Below are 19917 nucleotides of genomic sequence, written 5' to 3' on the forward strand. Positions count from 1 at the left end.
TAATACTATTACAAATAACAACATAATAACCCTTGAATAGTCCCATCGATCCTTGGAGGTTGATACTGACCACTCTGAAAATCCTGGACTGGAGATTACCAGCTTGATTGGTGGTCACCTATAATAATTACTAGGAATCCCTTGGAAATAAGATACCTGCCTAGTAGGTCTTTCGTTTGTAACAGGGAAAAGAGAAAATGATGCCACAACCTTCCAGTATAAAGTTTTTCATAGCACAAATTGTCTGCTTAGTTTACAGTAAACTGAGCTCACTAAGAGATAGTATTTTTTTCTTTTTTTCCCCCTTTTAAGAACAACTTAAATTGTTTTGTGAGCCCAAGCCACATACCTGTCACCAGTGCAACAGATTTCTTCCATAAATTTGCTGTTGTAAGATAAAACAGCGGTTTCTCTCATCTTCCTCCCACCCCATGTAATTATTTCCTCAGAGAATATACAAAAGATGGGCGTTTGCAAAGGTGCAGCAATAAATGCAGAATTCATGTCCAAATGCTTGGCAAGAATGAGATTTTTTTAGAGCCCAGCAGAAGTAGTAGTAAGTCTGAGACATATTCCACTGTTCTTTGCACAAGGAATGCTACTATACTGCATTCAAAGTTAGAATATGAAATGAAAGAAAAGTAATCAAAACAAAGAAAAAATGAAGTTAACTTAATGAAATACTTACAAAAAAAGATTTTCTTCATATGATTCAACAGAAACACTAGTAATCCTATTTTCTTCCTCAGTAGGCTCTGATTTTAGAGTAACGTTGAGCATCTCTGCCTTTTCAAGAATAAATGTAATCCTGCAAGCAACCCCACTGAATTTATCTAACAAAGAGTACTTGTTCCAGACCTCCAAATTTAGCAAAAAGAAACAAGCATACTTGTAGTGAAAGCTACTGATCACAATCAAGACTGTAGAATGATTATGTAAGAACAGGATACCAACTCCCTTCACTTTCAGGAAATGCATACACTATCAATGATCATTTCCTCAAGAAAAACGTCTTACTAGCCAACTTCAACAAACAGCGTGATACAGCAAAACATGAAAATCATTCTTATTTAATTTTTACCTTATTCCAGTTTTTCAACAAAAATCATTCAGGAACATGTAACATACATCCCAAGGGAAGATACAAGTTATCTGAATATGAAATTAATAGGATTATAATGTATTTTGCATTCTAGAGAAACGTTAAGAGGTCATATGGCAGACTATATAGTAGTAAAATACAAAGCTAAAGAATTCAGAAGCCAGAACCAGTGCAGTTTAAAATGAAAACAGTAGCCATGATCAACTAAGACTTTGAATGAAATTGCTTTCAGTTGGTTATCCTATTCCAATCCATTCTGTATAATTAACAGAACGGAGAATTAGAGAATTAGCAAGGTATTTTTCCTTATCTCCTGAGCTCAAGCTGCACAATTAACATTATTAAAGTTACAACTGTATAGAAAGCATTTAGATACAATGTAAATTACCAAATAAAATGAATGTTTATGCAAATATAATATTGCCCATATTTTTTTTAATACAGGAAGACTGGAACAGAAAATAATGAATCTAGAAATGACAGTTCTCCCCTTCACATTTTCAACTTTCAAATAAAAGAGATTGTGGAACTCCTGGATTGGGGCCTGGAAGTTACTTTTGGATGAATAATGGTGAATCCTAATCCAGAAAGATGGACACACTCTGGATGGCGAACTGGTCAGTCTGAATAAAGTTTTGTAATTGATGCTAGAAGAAATGTTACTTATTTTTATAGTTTGGGCACCTTCATGTACTAGCATTAGTAGAGAAGCATAAATTCCAATAGTTAGAAGACTTACCAAGAAACAATATCCTAGTTTTTCTACCTATACTTAGCAAAATCTTGATACACTATTGTAACATACTTTACACAGATAAACTTCTATTATTAATAAAAAAAATACAACTTGGGTGAGGCAAAACATCTGGGAGTTCACACCATTATATGACATAAGTTGATGCCTCATTTAGAAATGTGATTCAGGTTCTAATTTATTTTATTTTATTTGTTTTGTTTTGTTTATTTGATTTGTAAATCGCTTACAAGATAATGGGTATAATAAACATGAGTATGAATACAGGAAATAGGTACAAATAAATGGGGACAATAAGACAGGGATGGTAGGCAGGATTGTGAAACTTATGCACACCCTTACAGACCTATTAGGAATGGAGTGAGGTCAACAGTAGATAGTTTAAGGTTAAAGGAGTGGGGGTTGAGGATGTAACAACAGAGTCAGGTAGTGCATTCCAGGCATTGACCACTCTGTTGCTGAAGTCGTACTTTCTTTACATCACTAGATGATTGACATCTTGTTATCTAAACGATTGCCTTTATCTTTGCATCAAATTGGTTTCAAAAACTTTGCTTATTGTATTAAGTAGGGCAGATAATCTTGACAGAGATTCCTGAGATCTGTTACAAATGATAAGAGATGAAATACATTTTAAATCCACAACAGACAGAAATATACAAAGGATATTTTCCTAATTCACAGGAATATAAGATGGGAGGGAAGGTACTAAGTATCACAATCACACTTGAAAGATTCTGTTATTGTAACCACTCTCAGAAAAGTAGTATTATCCTTCCTGTGGGGATGATTTCTTGGTCTGGTTTATATGGTGCAACTGACATGTTCAGTATATACATTATTAAATAGAGAGCTATGAGGTCGAAGACCTTACTGGTGGCCTGAAATTTAAGGTACTCTATAAACTTGGATTTTAAAAGCCATGGGGAATTGTAACAAAGACAAGTTAGTGAGATAAGAAATGGTATCAGCCCTTTTTGATGGATCTCTCAATGGTAGTTGCTGTGATATCAACTATGTGATTGTCAGCCTTTCAGTGGAGGCAAGAAACAGGCATAGCAGGGATGCTCTGAATTATTGTAGGATGCAATGACAGAATCTTAAAGCCTATGCGAGCTTCTCTTTGCCCATTCTTATAGTAAACAAAATCACAGGAAGGCTATTTTGAATTTTCTTTTTGTCAGGACTAAGCAATCTTTTCCAAAAATCTCCTTTTAACAATTTGTTTATTCTACGATCAGGTCTATTATTCCTTCACAATAATTAAGAAAAGCTAATAAATCATGGCCCTCAATATAGGAAAATTCAGGTTTACTATGTACACATACAGGGAGCAAAAGGGTTGCTTCAAAAAGGTTTCTTTAACCTCTTTAAACCAGATGCACGTTTAATCTGCGATCTGATTCCCAAAGACATTCTCCAGGCTAAGCAAACAGAGTCCACAGTTTATTTCTCAATTCAATATACTTATTAAAGTCTTAAGTAGCAAAGAGTAAAAAAGGCACATTGCTTTTTAATAATACAATAAAATACAGAGTTAATTAAAATGATAGAAGTGTTTAATCAAGAATGTCAGGTAAATCCATTATAATACTGTAGTGAAAGTTTGCCTTGAGATCCAATAATATTTGATGTTCCATTAATGTAGTAAAAATACATATTTTTGTGTAAAATCATTTATTAGTTATAGCAATGCTTCCTACAGCAAATGAACCAGTTTTAGCATTCTAAATGAATTTTGCTTCAAAATATGCTGCAATATGAGCATGTGCTAAACCTATTCAGAAGCTATATAATTACAAGACTCAAATTTAATTTTCCGCTTCATACTATAGCTATTTGAGTGACATCTTGTGGTGTAATTCTGTATTGCTATATCATACATTAATCGCATTAGCAAACTTGATTTCATATTATTTATGAAATTTTACCTAACCACCCAATAATGTAGACATTCGCAAATGTGGATCTATTAATAAACACTAAACAACCAGTGAAAAGCAGCAAGGCCCGGCAAAAATCTACAAAAATAAAGTTATTTCAGTGACATACCTTATCTATGGCAGTTTCCCTAAACTTTGAATACCATACCAAAAAAGATTCATTCTAGAATTTATTTGCTACATTAAGCAGCAGAGATATCTGAAGAAAGGCCTCCAAGGAAACAGCTACTATTCTAGGCAGATTCATATTCAATTTCTTAAATTATCAAGGGGATTAAGATGTTTAGATAATGTAATCAGGAAAGAATCTAAAACTAAACTTGGTAAAAATTGTTGAAGACATGAACAGTAAATTGTATAATTTATTTTCCCTGGTTCCAGTCAAAGTCTTGGCTGCTAAATTCTGAATCAGCTGATGTCTTCTAATGAGAGAATGATACTTGGGAAGAAATGGTTCCACAAATATCTTGGCTGCAAGACATGTAGGACTTTAAAAATCAAAACCAGCACATTTAATTGAACTTGGAAGCAAACTGGCAACTAAAGCAACTTGTGGAGCAGAGGTGTAATATGTGCCATTCTAGGGTCACCCATTGCTGTCTAGGCTGTAGAGGTGATATTCAGCAGGATCTGACCAGTTCTGGAGAACCGGTAGTGGAATTTTTGAGTAGTTCAGAGAACCGGCAAATACCATCTCTGACTGGCCCTGCCCCCATCTATTCTCTGCCTCCCGAGTCCCAGCTGATTGGCTGGGTCTTTTGTTGCCCTGCACAGGAGAACGGAGCTGGAAAGCAGGTTAGTGGGGTGGGGAGGGAATGGGATTTTGCAGTAACCTTCCCCCAGGAGTGAGGGAGATTTTACAGTATCTTTCCCCTGCACACCCACCAAACCGCGCCCACAGAACCGTAATAATTTTTTTTTAATCCCACCACTGCTGTGTTGCCTCATCTTAGCTGAAGCTTCTGAACACTCTTCAAAGAGAATCCCATGTAGAACAGATTTAGTTAGTACATATTTTTTCAAATGTAATGTGGCAAAAAAGAAAAAAGAACTTTTTCCAATAAATACGTAGTTATCGTTCAGTTCTTTGAATTCTCTGCTAACTTTGGAATGCATTATCTGAAATAGCTGAATTTCTTGTTTCCCTTAAAATGGTATGGGTTAGTCTATGCCTAGCTGGTAACTGATAGTATTTTTCTGCAGCTTTGTTTTACATGATTTTTCTCAGAAATCCTGATTCAGTTTCCATAATATAATAATGTAAGTTGGACAACAATGAGATTTTATAGTGAGCCCCTATGGATTGAGTAATTAATATATGTATACCCATCCCATCATGGCAGGCAAGATGAGCATATTATGGGTTCTATCTGCTAAGGAGCAACATGTGACAGAAGCCAAACATTTCCACTGCATCTCTTGCCTTTTGGTGCATTATTATCCCTACTCCAAGATTAGCTAGGAGGAACACTTTGGAACAGAGAGCCCACAAGATGGTTTTATTATGCATGAGTTTTTTTTAAATACTCCTCTGTTATATGAATGTTTCTTGGTTCTTATGGTTATTTTAAGATGTTTTTGTTTTGTTCTTACTGTTTTATTTTTACAGTATCCTGCTCAGAATCATATCTGTAAGATAGCCATATAAATTTGATAAAATAAAATTTCTGGTTTTAAGCGTCTTATTGTAGGAGATGACCAGACTAAGCCGAGGTAGGGGTCAAATGCATCATAAGTCATGAGTCCCTGTGTGCCCACAAGAGATCTAAGTCCAGCCCACCTTGAATGCCTTCTTATTCCCCCTCATTTCACTTGACCATTAGTAGGCCAGATTTTTGCAAAGAGCTTAACTTTGCAATAAATCTTTATACTGCCTGAATCTCCTGATTTCCTAGTGCTTGACGCTTATCTTTTATCTTATATGTCTACAGTTTTATTCAGATGAATGAAAATGTATATACCTTAGATAAATCAAAGTGATAGGAAAAATTGGATCTATTGAATATCTATGTACTACATATTAATTATAGGCCTAACAATTCATTGGACTACCACTATAATTATTTGTAAGTCACTCAAAGTTCATGGGAGTGGGTGGCCACAATAAAATTAAATAAAGTAAATGAATAATACAGCTGCTGTCATGAGACAATTGACAGTAGCCCAAACACAATCATTGGGAAAATATAAAAGATAAATTAATATCTTGTAAAAGACAAATATTAAAAGTAGACATTTTTAAACAAGTTCTTTATAGGCCACATTAAACTTGAGCCAGCAGTTTGACACTACCTTGGGATGCAACAACAAAAGCATAGAGCCCAGATCATAAGAAACAACTGTCTCAGTCTATTTTCTTCTGGTCAGTAACCACTATGTCCAGTTCTATGTGTTCAAACAGGACAGTGACAACTTGGTGCAAGTTCAAAGGACATTTAGGAACATGGTGAGGGATCTGGAATCCAAGCCCTATAAGGAATTATTAAAGAATCTGGAGATCCTTGATTCTACAAAACAGACAATTAACAGATATAACAAGTTTGAATATCAGAAGATATTTTTGCACACAACAGAGTGTTGCCTCAGAAGATAGCAAAAGGGTCAATGTAGTAATGTACTTTAAATTACAAAGAAGTAGATTTAGGCTAGACATGAAATTCCTGACTGTGTGAGCTATCAGCCAGTGGAATACACAGTGGAATGGACATTTTCTTGGGTTTTTCTAGGTTTTAAAAAGACTGTGGATGGTCATCTTTCAGAAAGGTTGAACTAGTTCCTATCCTTAACAAAGGATTGGACTAGATAACCTCTTCAGTTCCTCCCAACTCATGAATTCTTTTCTGCAAGAACGTTGTCTATTACCATGTGGATCAGCTTTTATGGAAAACTGCAAAGTTCAGTGTAAAATTCCCCAAAGTGATATGATACAGCTACTATACCATTCAGAAAAAGAATTACAGTATTATAACACCTTATTAGCAATCGCTCAGCCAGTTAACAGATTGAGAGTTAATCATAAGTAACCAATGACATTAGATTAGAAATACAAGTTAATATAGAAACCTACTTTGTTATTGTTCTTATGATCATCAGTGCTTGAAAGGAAGAAATAGGTCCAAAGTTTGTACAGATTTTTTTAACAACATTTGAAAAAAAAAATCCCTGTCTATTTAGAGATAGCTTTGGAGGTGTGCATGAAACTGTACTTCCATAATGTACTTTTGGAATTCAGACAAGATTCCAGATGGTAAAATTTCCATTTTTCATCCATTTCTGAATATAATATTGGGTATGAGAGATAAAACACCTGATTTTTGAAGCACAATGGTATCTCCTATTCCAATCCTGGTATAATCTAAAAAGAAATGTCTATGGAGATTCCCAGTCATCCAAGTTGTTCCAAATATGCTTTTTCAAGGAGGCAACTGAACTTTGTTTTTTCTTTTAAGATGTTTCACTTCTCATCCAAGAAGCTTCTTCAGCTCTGACTCGATGGTAGGGATCCCCACCATCCTAAAAGGCTTAGGAACAAAGGCAATTAAGAGAAAGGGTACAAAATCAGACATAAAGAAGTACATGATATTTTCTTCTCTCGTCTTAAATATTAGGACAGGGTTTGGCCAATGAAGCTGCTGGAAGAAAATTTAGAATAGACATTTCTCCCTCCCACACACAAAAAATCATTTCCCCACACAAATACATAATTTGTAGAATTCATTCCCCTAAGACTCAAACGGGTGTCTTAAAAGGGAGTTGGATTAATTCATGGAAGACTGGTCTTACCTAGCACTGTTGTTCTTGAGACACAGTTACTTGCACTTTAGAGAAAATGTGCCTCAAAAGTATCAGTTTTGGAAACAGATTACATCTCCATTCTTTGAACACTAGAGAAATAACTAGTAGGATAATATGAGCAATATTATTCTAGGCTAAGATAGGCCCTGGCACAATCCAGCAAGACTTGTCATAAGGTCTTATACTTTTATAACAATTATGAATCATGGAGAAAACAAATGTGCTGCATTCTAACTATTAGCCTATGCTAGCTCTGTGTCCAAGCTTTCATACATTGGCTCTGTTTATACAGGGCAATATACAAATCAATTTTAGGTGTAAATTGAGTTTATACAACATAAACTCCAACATAAATTCCAAATCTGTGTAAATGTTATATTCAATATTGAATGAACGATGGAGGTAGTACATACCTACAAGCCAAAAATATATAACTTGTAGCATTTAAGACTTTTGACAACCTTAATTGTCTCTGACATTTGTCTTTAAAAATAGAAGTAATAGAAACTGGGAAATTCAGCAACATTTAGACCACCACAGATCCATTACTCTTCCACAAGGCTTTTTTCTATTTCAGTCTACTACAAACTTTTCTAAGCCACATATTTTATTTTCATGCCACCTGTCAGATCACAACCAAGAATTTTTTTGCTGGTTTTATGCTACCTATTATTATGTCACAGATTGAGCATCAGATAACACTATGTAGATTTAATAGCGCAAAACTCATTTTGGACTTATTTTATAGAATACTTAATCCAAACCATTCATCTTTCCTGGCTCAAGTATTTAATGAAACTGGCATAACTCTATAGCAGCAGGCACACTGCCACTCTAACAGATGGGCCTAGACTGTAGTCATGCCAGTGAAGCAATATATGCATGAAATTTAAATATTAAAGCAGGAGTTTTCGGCAATAAATTCACCTATTTACTTCTAATCTTCCAAGCCTTTTGAATGGAATATACTGATTCAACACTGAATCATTCCATATAACTGCTTTATATAAGCAGTTTCTATAGTAAGCTGCAATATTCTTCTACACAAAAAAATCAAGAACATCAGCTAAACAAAGTGAGTTCTGGTTAAAACTTAGGTGAGAGGTAACTAGAAAACATCACCATCATAGCTTAAACTGAGAAAGGAAAAAATGTAACAAAAAAGGCAATAACAAACCACTTCTTTATCATATAAAAAACCAGCACAGATGTGCCCATGAAGTCACCATGAGTCAGTTCAACTCAAAGAAAAATTTATCTTTCCTGTCTCCAAATTTTGAAATTTAACAAAATAGTTTAATCTAATTGAACAGATAAGCATGACACACTCTATATGGGGCTACACATCAAAACAGTACATAAAATCAGCTACTACAGAATGCACTGTCAAGACTATTATCTAGTTGTTGAAAACAACCATATAAACACAAATCTTGGATGTATTACAATAATTCCCAATTCTTGTCACACTTGGTAGCTCCCACTGTAAAATTACCTTCTCCCATATTAACTTTCCTCTAATTTGAAACCATCATGGGTCCTATCTTTTCCAGATTGGTTAGATCAATGGTTGCAATGTTTAAAAAGGCCCTAGTATCACACTTACTTCATAGAAACTAGCTTCATTATGCTGCATTCAGAATATCAAACTTTTAAGAATTTTTTACACTGCCATCAAAATATTATATAATGCCACTAGTGTCTTGTGAAAAGATAGCTACAAACAAAAACAAAAACAACAAAAATCATTTTATTATGAAGAAATAAAAAAGAATGAAAAGAATGAAAAAAGCAAGTGTACAACAGAGCTTAATCAAGATGGCCATCTGCTGGATTAGTAACAGCTCTGATAAACTCTTTTATTTACAGTGGCATATACAAACTTTTATATAAAATCATTTTTTTTAAATATCAAAATTACACACATATATTCCCACAGATTTTCTAATTTCTAATTTTATTTTCTAAATAAATTAGGCAAAGGATTATTTTGTACTATTTTAAAATTATCAGAATCATAAAGCTCATGGTATGTTATTTATCTAAGTGATCTGATTACTCATTATTTTTATCCTGCCTTTATCAAGAAGGCATACATAGCTAATACCCTTTCTCCTCATATATTCTCCACAATAACAACCCTGTGATGTGAGTTAGCCCAGCTTTCATGTGTAAGGAAGGATTAGAACTCACAAGTCTCTCAGGTACTAATCTGGTGCTTTAACAACTGGACCAGTGATGGTGAACCTATGAAATTCCATAATATTTTGGAAGGCATAACATTAATTGGCATGACAACTTGAAAACCTGTCCCCTTCCCGCAGGATTTGGAGAGGCCGCGTGAGAATGAAGTGTGCTTTCATAGGACTTCAGAAAGTCAAGAGAAAGGGCTGTGCAAGAAAGGTAGCCTCCCAAACTTCCAAAAATTACACAAGAATGGGGCATGCAATTTTCAGAGACTGCAGAGGCCATAAGCTGCTTGAAGAATGACGGCCTTGTGTGATCTGGAATAGATAAGACTACAGGAGCATCTTAATAAGAAAAAAGCATTGCCTGAAAGCAAGCTATGCATGGCAAATTTGGGAGAATGCTAGGCTACCAGGGTAACGATACCTTTCCCAAGGCTCACACAGATTGAAAAATGGCATGAGGGCATGCCCTTTTTAAGTGGTAGTGGTGGTACTTGGCAAAAGCTGCAGCCCAAGGCTCAACTTCAGGCCAATCCTCAGCATTGCCACTGAGTGCCATTGTCCATTACAGCAAACATCTGAACTTCTACTTCTGAGCATGTAGTTCTACAGCACTCATCATAAAATTCTGCCAAATGAACAAGCCTTATTACTTAATAAAACTAATTGTGTTCTTGATATGGCTGGGTAGATTCTATCAATTAAAATATTTGTTAGAAGTAAATCTAACACAAACCTAAGTAAATTGTTCGATTTACTTTAAACTCTGATCAAAATAGAATGTCTTCATCTCAATAAAACAGATAATTGGAAAGTGGAATATTTTTATCCCAGACTGATCTCATTCACAATCAATGTTCTACTTCCTAGTACAGGAGAGGGCTCTAAATCACAAAAATGTCAAAAATTTAACTAAGTTTGTTGCTACTCTGAATTTGCTGGTACATATTTATGTTGCAATGTATTAACAAAATAATAACTATAGCTTTTATAAGGGAGAATTATAATTCCTTCTACAGAGGAATTATTGAGTCTATCATCTGCACATCTATAACTGCCTGGTTTGGTTCTGCGACCCAACAGGACAGACATAGACTTCAGAGGATAATTAGGACTGCAGAAAAAACAATTACTACCAACCTGCCTTCAATAGAGGACCTGTATACTGCACGAGTCAAAAAGAGCTGTGAAAATATTTAGACAGCCCTCACCTCCCGGACATAAACTGTTTCAACTCCTTCCCTCAAAACGACGCTATAGAGTACTGCACACCAGAACTACACACAAGAACAGTTTTTTCCCAAACGCCATCACTCTGCTAAACAAATAATTCCCTCAACACTGTCCAACTAAACTATTTACAAAGTCTGCACTACGATTACTATTAATCTTCTCATCACTCCTTATCATACCTTCCCTCCCACTTGTGACTGTATGACTGTAACTTTGTCGCTTGTATACTTACAATTTATACTGACTGTTTCCTAGTATGATTTGATTGCTTATTGTACCCTATGACTATCATTAAGTGTTGTACCTTATGATTCTTGACGAATGTATCTTTTCTTTTATGTATACTGAAAGCATTTGCACCAAGACAAATTTCTTGTGTGTCCAATCACACTGGGCCAATAAAAGAATTCTAATTCTTAGAACTCCGTTACCTGCTTTCTAGGACAGTACTTTAATTACTACACAAAACTCTCAACTCCTCTTAAACATGCATTGCAGCATCCAAGCATTCGAAGTTTTTTTTTTAAAAAAACTAATAGATTGTATGAATTAAATACTAGTCATGTGAGGTAGAAAATTTTCCACAAAATGTTTCTCTCCTAGGGCAGAAAAAAAAATATCTGCTGCAAACTCCACATGCTGTCAGGAAGGGCATCTGACCAGTAAATGTTCAGGTCCATCCAGTCTCTCTGACTCTTCCCAAAATTAAGGGATTACGGGGTCATAAAAAAGGATGGATGTGTGTAGATATACATTGATCAAAGCAATTTTCCATAAAAGAGTGTGGCCAAACCAAAACATTAACTGAAAACTGATTAAAAATTAATTAAATAAGGTAAAATAAGACATCTATCTGCTCATAGAAACCATTCTCTCTCAAACACACAAACACACACACTTACACCATTACTCCTTTTCTTTCAGGAGAAATAGGGGATAAAAGGAAAAGAAAAACCAGAATGAAGAATGGATATTAGAAGACAAAAGGAAAAAGAGACTGATGACAGCTAAGCTGCCAAGAGTTTATACTAGGCAAAGAAACATAAGCTATGCACACTTACTCTGTAGTTAGTTGTACTGAATTCAGTGACTCTTAATTCCAGGTATATATGTTCAGGAATTCTAGGCCTGTTCATTTGAGATCTCATGACAATTTACTTGCATTCAAAGGAAAATAGGAATGAGCATGGTGTATCTATTCTACTTGTGCTGTTTTTCACTTGTAGAGATAGGTGGCTCTAACGGATGCAATGTGAAGGTCTTCAATGGAAGGTAAGTTTCAATTATCCAAAATAAGAATCACATTTTAGAATATTATTACAGTATTATTACAGTTTTTGATTTGACCTAACATTACACCATAATCTAGAATTGAACTGAATAATATTCAGCAGAATCCCAAATGAACAAAATTTAATAATTTTTGTCTTATAGTGAGAAAAGCTAGAGTAGGAATAAGTCTTGAAAAGGCTATAAGACTCATATTATGTAAAATTAGTTCAATTTATCAAAAATATGAAAAATGTATGATCAAATAAGATCCAACTAGAAAACTCACTCTCTTATATAGCATTTATTGTAATAGTGAAATAACTGTTAAACAAATTTTGATACTTCATAATTGTAACCTTTAGATGGAAAATTTTGGAAATGAAACCTTTAGCAAAATCTGGTTTCTCTTAAAGACAACAAAAACAAAAAAACCCAGGTGATTGGTATTCACATGAATGCAGTATAATCTTGTATTATAAATAGCAATATAAATAAAATAAATATATGCTATAGCATTTAAAAATAATGTAACATTTTTGGAGAATTCTTTGACATTTTATGATTTGCATTAGGTTACACAGGAAATAAATGAGTGTCGAGAGTAATTTTATATCTGCAGCAGCCTACCCATTTTCTTATTAGAACTGAGTGCTCATCTTTCTACTTCAGCTTTTGGCTATACAATAGTTGTTGGTAATAATCCTCAATAATCCTTCATCAATTTGCACTAATGACAAATAAATAATATGAGATTATTTATTTAGTGATTATTTATTTAGTGATTCAAAATTATTTTATTTACATAATTTCTATCTCAATTTTCTAATACATAGTTTCAATCAGCAAAAAATACATCATAAACATTATTCTGAATTCATTATAATTAAAAGTCACTGACATGCACTGACAAGTTTTCACGTTGTCTCTACAAACTCAAAAACTTCAGAAGCAGATGCCTCTATATAACTGCACTTTCTAGAACACACCATAATTGTAATAATAAATTATGCTTGATATTAAGGGAATAAGAAAACACAACAGCATATTAATAGCACAATTTAAAGAATGCTATAAAGTTCTATTTGATAGTTAAAAGCAACTTAAATAAGACTGTCAATATAAATTATATGTTGAATTAATTCTAACTCTGCATGGAAATGCTTCCTGAGAGATTTGCCAATCAAAACTGTCATTTTGGCACTTGTAGCTGATAATCTTCCAACTCTACTTCATTCACTGAGCCATCGATTTACTCATAATTCTTCTCATATTATCATCTTATCAAAGAAAGTAAAAGAACATTTAAACTGTCAAACTAAATGTAAAATCAGATGGTAGTTTGGTATTGCATGGGAGCTTTTCTAATGAAAAAAACAGCTGCTTGTGAAAAAGTTATCTTCATCAAGATATGAAGAAGGAAATGGTTAAAATTGTTTTTATGTCATTTTTGAACCAATCTCCCACAGCTACAATTTAAAGTAATTTAAAATAAAAGAACAAAAAACATTAAGAAGCACACCAGATGATGCAGAGTCTGATCCTATGCCTCCCAGTTCTGTAAAGTAACCAACTTTTGTCTGAGGGGGAAAAAAATCAATATGTCATATAAATAGTACTCTTCATATTCAATAAAAAAATAAATACATAACAGCCATGCCTCTAAGCTATACCATATTGTGCCTGTGCTTTGGATAAAATAGCGATATAGAAGATGAAAAAGTACAGAATATATTATTTATAAGTTTTAATACACATACACACAATGTGTGGACATATAAAATTCTTTCTATAAACTGATATAATTGGTACAAAAATATTTCAATCTTAGCATAGAATAAATTTGGGCAAAGAATAGCATATATTAGATCTAAAAACCGTAATTCTCAACATTTATCTATGCATACTGATGAATACCTTACTATAATAAAAAGACTTTTTTTAACCCTGAGAATCATGCATAGAATCAAACTGGAAACCACTGAGATGGTCTTAAAAACAAAAGTCTTGGCTTAACCCTCAACTGTCCATTTGACTAGTCCATTTGTAGAAAAGGCTGTGAAGCACCCCCCCCCCATCTTAGAGTACTATATTTTACATTAATTATGAAAAAAATCTGTTATATACCAGATTAAAAGTAAAAGTAAATTATTGTTAAATCCACTGTCACAACTAAAACCTTTATATTAAAAAGTATTCAATTAATTTTTTAATAAACTGAGATTACAAATTACCCAACCATATGCATGTAAGCAATATTAAAACTACAAAGTAATCAACACAACAAAATAAATTTTAGGGTTACTTGGAAAACTACTGGAAAATGGTTAAACTCCTGGCAAGTCTGAAAAGTTAAGAGTAGAATTACCAGACATCAGATTTTAATAAACAATAGTCTTTAGCACAGAGGATGGGAACTATATAATATAATATAATAAAACAATCTTCATGTGATGGTAATTTGTAAGAAAAGAATTTCACCCCTTTAAATAATTCAAAAAGACTTTAATTGAAATGCTACAAATAACTGATATTAGCACAGGCCAAACAGAAGAAACAGTACTGTAATAAAAAGTAACCAGAAGCTGTCAAGTCCTTTCACTGCAGTCAACCCCCATCTGGAAAAAAAAACAATTAAGAAACAATCCTATATGTGATCCCACCATCACTAGCCAAATTTAACTTCATTTTTCTGATTGTAAATCTTTCAAATTCTCCAAGCGCACGCATTTTTAAAAAAGAAAATCTTAAGTCTTTCTCTGAACTTTTTTTTTAAGCGTACTTTAAATGGAGCAGAAAAAAAACCAAGAAGCCCGTGGACAGCCCATTCCACCAACGATCCTGTGATGGACGATCGAGCAGTTATTTATTGAAAGGTGTATTTCTGTGTTAGCAGCGCAAGAATATTTACCATGAACTTTCCCCTCCCTATTCGGACATTCAAGACAAGTTTAAAAAGAATCACCGGTAGAGGTGATGGGTCAGCGAAGTACAAAACGCGAGGGGAAATTATTACTAAATTCAAGTTATTACTTGAATTCGAGCATCCCACAACATCTAGCCCTTTCCTGCTTAGCGACCTATCCGATGGGAGTCAGAGACCCTGGAAGCGGGCAGAGGGCTGTATTGCAGAAAACTCATCAGCCCCCTAAAAAGTGGCCCAGAGGGAAGAGCGAGTAGCGATTAATTCTGCTTCTGCTCCTTTCGGAGAACGCGGCGCCTGCACTTCCCGTCGCCGCCTGCAGAGAAGCTAACCTACCAGCCCCCGTCCCAGCCTCCCCGACCTCCGCCCTTTACTTACTTCTTGCCATCGCCACTGAAGAGCCCGAAGGCCGCCGGGGGAGCAGTGGAGGCTGTAGTGGGCGCCGCCTCTTGGCCCACCTCAGGCTGAGCATCCCCGGCCTGCTCGTTGTAACCGACGTTGTTGGTCAACATCGTCCCACCGCACCGTTACCGGTTGAAGCGCCCACCTGAACCCGGTTTAGCCCTCCTTTCCTCCCTGCAGTTCCTTCCCTCGCAATCCGGCTCTTCCCGGAAGCTGTCGGCAAACAGCGGCCAAAGCCGTGTCACATGATCGCCGAGAGGGGGCGGGGACCAGTCGACCCAACAGACTTTTTTCTGGAGAGTCGCCCGGCGGCGCCATCGTTGCCAAGGGAACGGTGCAAAAGCTGCTCCGGTTTCCTCCGGCTTCCAGGAGGACACGCCCCTCGTCACGGGGAAATCTCCGCCGTGGAGCCTCCCGGAGGCGTCCTGGTCATGAGACACTTTGTTCGCTTTCAGATGCTCGCGTGCCACGTAGGCAAAGAAGACTACGATGGTCTTCGAGGTTGCTCTGCAATTAATGGCAGGTCCGATTGCAGTGGTGCTTGTAATTAATTAGAAGAATGTCCTCAGATTCCCACCTTCACAGTTTGGTCAGTCTTTGAACTTAAGGAGGGCGTGACAATTAAGCAATTTTTGCATGATGCAGCCAAACACACTGGCCAATTACATTTTAGCCTCCTGTGGGCCAACTCAGATCATGTGGTTATTTTATAGTTTTATTAGGTTGTGCCAAAGTAAAAGTTTCACTTGGTGAATATGTTCTGCAAATGAAACACTAGCAAGGGAAAAACAGTATCTCTACTACTAAGCTGGGTCCTAATTCATAGCCACCCAAGAATGAGTAACTCAAATAGGAAATTCCTGACTTCCCAACAAAACATATAACTTGTCATTTAATGTGTGGGGGCACAGATGTGAAGGCAACCAAACTGATGGGAAAAATAAGAAATGATTTCCATTGCTAAAAGTTGTTGAGTTTAAGAAACACTGGGCTACAGGTAGGCCAGCTGTCAGAGAGTGGGAAAGGGACAATTATTTTGCTACCTGTTTATATTTGTTACAGTATAAATAAAATAATTTTGCTTATATTTTTAATATGCATCAACTTTAAGATATGTGTACTTCAACTCCTAGAATCCCTCAACAAATTCTGGGAAGTGTACATGTCTTAAAATTGCTAAGGTTCAGAAACACTGCTCTAGTCTCAGACAGATTAGGATCAATATGCAAGCAGTTGTATCAGTTTCCCTATACTTTTAATTGTTTCTGTTATTTTATTTCCATTGTTTTACATTATTATCCTTAAATAGTGGAACCAATTAAAAAAAACTTACAGGAGAAGCTTCTCCAATCAGAAAGACATGCTCTTGGATAGAATAGAATAGAATAGAATAGAATAGAATAGAATAGAATAGAATAGGAATTCTTTATTGGCCAAGTGTGATTGGACACAAGGAATTTGTGGATAGTATATTTCATTACCAATTGCCTCTTCCTGTTTTTCATAATTTCTCTCTTACAAAGCATACCTTTCCAGTAGCCCCTGAAATTTGAAACATTGCATTCTGGAAGCCACCACCTCTGATTTCTAGCTTGATGCCTTAACCACTGCACCAAACTGCCTTTCTTACTACTTATCCATTTGTTTTAAACTAAGATTTAGCTGATTTTACATGATTATTTTACATGTTTTTAAATTTTATTTTGTGAAATTGTACCAAATGTGCAGTCACAACTTGCAAATCTTACTTGGATTTCTGATTTTTCCTGTGTCAAGAGGACTATGTATTGTACAGGATTAGTTCTAGTTACTGCATACTTGTTTGGTGTCCTCTTGTGGTTTAGATTATGAACTGCAAAATTACACTAAAAATGCAAACTTAACAATTGGATGATACCTTTATTGAGATAACGCAAATGTTATGAAACAGTTTACAAGTTTTTATGTTCTCTAGAACTCTTCACAATGGAGTGTTAAAACCATTTAAAAATTATATCAAATTTACAATCAGGATGTCTGTTGTTCAAAACCGTTTCACAATGATGTTTATATACTGAAGGCATTTGTCAGGTTTCGCTTAAAATGTACAGTTAAAGTAGTGGTTTCTTTCACTCATCTCTAAATGTAAGATAAAATTAGTTTCCAGTTTGTTTCTACCTACAAGGATGAAAGAGACAAGAAAAAAAAAGAAAACTATCTTTATAACAGCAGCAAAACCAGAGGTATCTTTGATAAGTTTTGGGGGCTTGGGGGGAAGGCAACTCAAGGTGTTGGTTATTGGTGTTGGTTAACTCTAAAATCCTAAATGGCACAGGACCAGGTAACGTACAGGAACACCTGCCTTAGGTTATCTGCCTACCTGTCCTTCAAGATCCTTCAAGAGTGAGTGCTGTACAGATCCCTTCTCATAAATGTTGTCATCTAGCAGGATTTAGGAAGTACACCTTATCTGTAGCTGCTCCTCTCCTGTGACACCCTTCTCCCACAGATCCCAGACCTCCATATTTCTTGAATTCTGGAAGACATTGAAGAGTTGATTTTTCTCCACAAACATTGGGATACATTGAGACTGGAACCCAATAAGAAAGTACCTATATTGATAAGTGGAGAAATGTTGCCTGAGTTTTTATTGTGTTTGTTTGCAGTTTGTTTTTGCTAGTTTTATTATCTACCCTAGGTTGTGGCTATATAAGTCTAATTAATGAATGAATGAGTGAGTGAAAAGGGTGAATGAATGGGAGTCTGAATAAATAGCTACTCTTGCTTGAGTGATATCTCCTTCTCCTATCCAACCCTGGCCAACTTTTAGGCATCAGGATTCAAGATAGTTCTGCTACATGTCACATTTGGCCTTAGAAGGAGGTACACAATATCATTGGCATGTCAATGGTACTTCACCCCACATAGGCAGACAATTTCTCCCAAGACATATATAGATGTTAAAAAGAATCGGGTCAGAGGAGTGAATCCTGGGATATATTATAACGTAGCACCTATGAGTTAAACCTTTTCCTGCCTGCAGCAACCAACAAAATTTACTGGTTTGTAAGGAGCAGAAACACCCCTCCTATCCTTGTAGGCAGGCCAGAACAACACTGTTTGTAGATAATAGTATCATAAGCTTCTAAGAAATCCAGAAAGATGAAGATGGTCACATTCTCTCCCAAGTCATCCCCAAAGGTAACAAGTATGGTTTAAGTTTTATATCTAAGCCTGCATCCTTCCATATAATTTCCTTTATCCTGTGATTGACCTACATTTCCCATAACATCTGGAAGAGAGGCTTCTCAGACAGCTATCTATTCTTGCAAGTTGTGACATAACAAATTTTTTGCTCTAACCCCAATCAGATAATTATTTTCCTTTTGTAGCAGTTAATATAGAACCTTCCTTTACTGATGCCTAAATCAAGCAGTTCTGGGAGTGGAAGGGGAAAGAGAGGTTACGGGCTATAAAACTTTTCCAACCAAAGCAACCCTTCGTAAGTCAAATTCCAAAGGCTGTCCTTGCTCACTTGGCTGATTGGAGATAGATTCCCATAGTGTGGTGAGTATATTTAGTGACAGTTTCTTAATAAAGTTTGTTGAAAAGGTTTGCTGTTGTGCTAGTGTCTTCCATGGTGTTTTTGTTCTTTTGTATCTATTCTAGAAGTCCTAAATTAACTATTGACAAATTGATAGCCAGTCTGGTGAGGTTAAGGCATAAACCTAGAAAACAGGAGATTTCTTTCTAGGGTTGAGAATGACTGGCCTGAGGTAATTCACCTGACTTTATGCTTAAGACTAGAACTCAGTGTCTCCAATTTTCTTTCCCAGAGTACATCAAACTGGATCTCTATGACCAAATTACATAGCCAAAAATAAAAGACGTCATCTTATTGTTACAATTAGAAGGAAGGGATAGCTTCATCTGAATCACAGTTAGAAAATACATGCTGCCATCAGAGCAAAGGAAGCCCATTTAAACTGGACTTGTTAACTTTATTTTGAGCTCTGCCATCCCACATGAATAATGAGAAGGTAAATGTAGACTTTGTAAGTTTCCTTTACCAAGAAAAAAAGTCTGCAGTCATGTTCACTCTGTAACAACTTATTACAAATGACAAAGCACACTGTTGTTTCATATATTCTGTGATATAATACTGAAATATGTTTATATTGAATGTTGATTTTCTCTGATAGCAATATTAACAGGAACTTAAGACATTTGCTTTTCTGCTCAGTCTCCAACACTCTGGAAGATGCGATCCTTCATGATACAAAATGTTACTTAATGTTGATTCTTACATATATCACTCCCTTTTTATT

At 35.4% G+C, this 19917-nt stretch overlaps 1 protein-coding gene across 3 annotated transcripts in view; it reads right to left on the reverse strand.

Moving 5' to 3' along the window:
- Positions 1 to 15831, reverse strand: part of AP3B1 (adaptor related protein complex 3 subunit beta 1) — a 153906-nt gene extending 138075 nt beyond the window's left edge. For 2 of the 3 annotated variants that reach the window (XM_026717706.2, XM_087927188.1), the window contains exon 1: positions 15587 to 15831. In XM_026717706.2, coding sequence (XP_026573491.1) covers positions 15587 to 15720 — 134 coding nt within the window. In that variant the 5' untranslated portion in view covers positions 15721 to 15831. Of the gene's footprint in view, positions 1 to 688; positions 959 to 15586 lie in introns of those variants that run through there. The other variant, XM_026717698.2, reaches the window with a different exon arrangement.
- Between the last annotated feature and the right edge of the window lie 4086 nt (positions 15832 to 19917).

This window comes from Pseudonaja textilis, chromosome 2 (genome assembly GCF_049901715.1).
Source record: "Pseudonaja textilis isolate UNSWEBS1 chromosome 2, rPseTex1.2, whole genome shotgun sequence".
Classification (NCBI taxonomy): domain Eukaryota; kingdom Metazoa; phylum Chordata; class Lepidosauria; order Squamata; family Elapidae; genus Pseudonaja; species Pseudonaja textilis.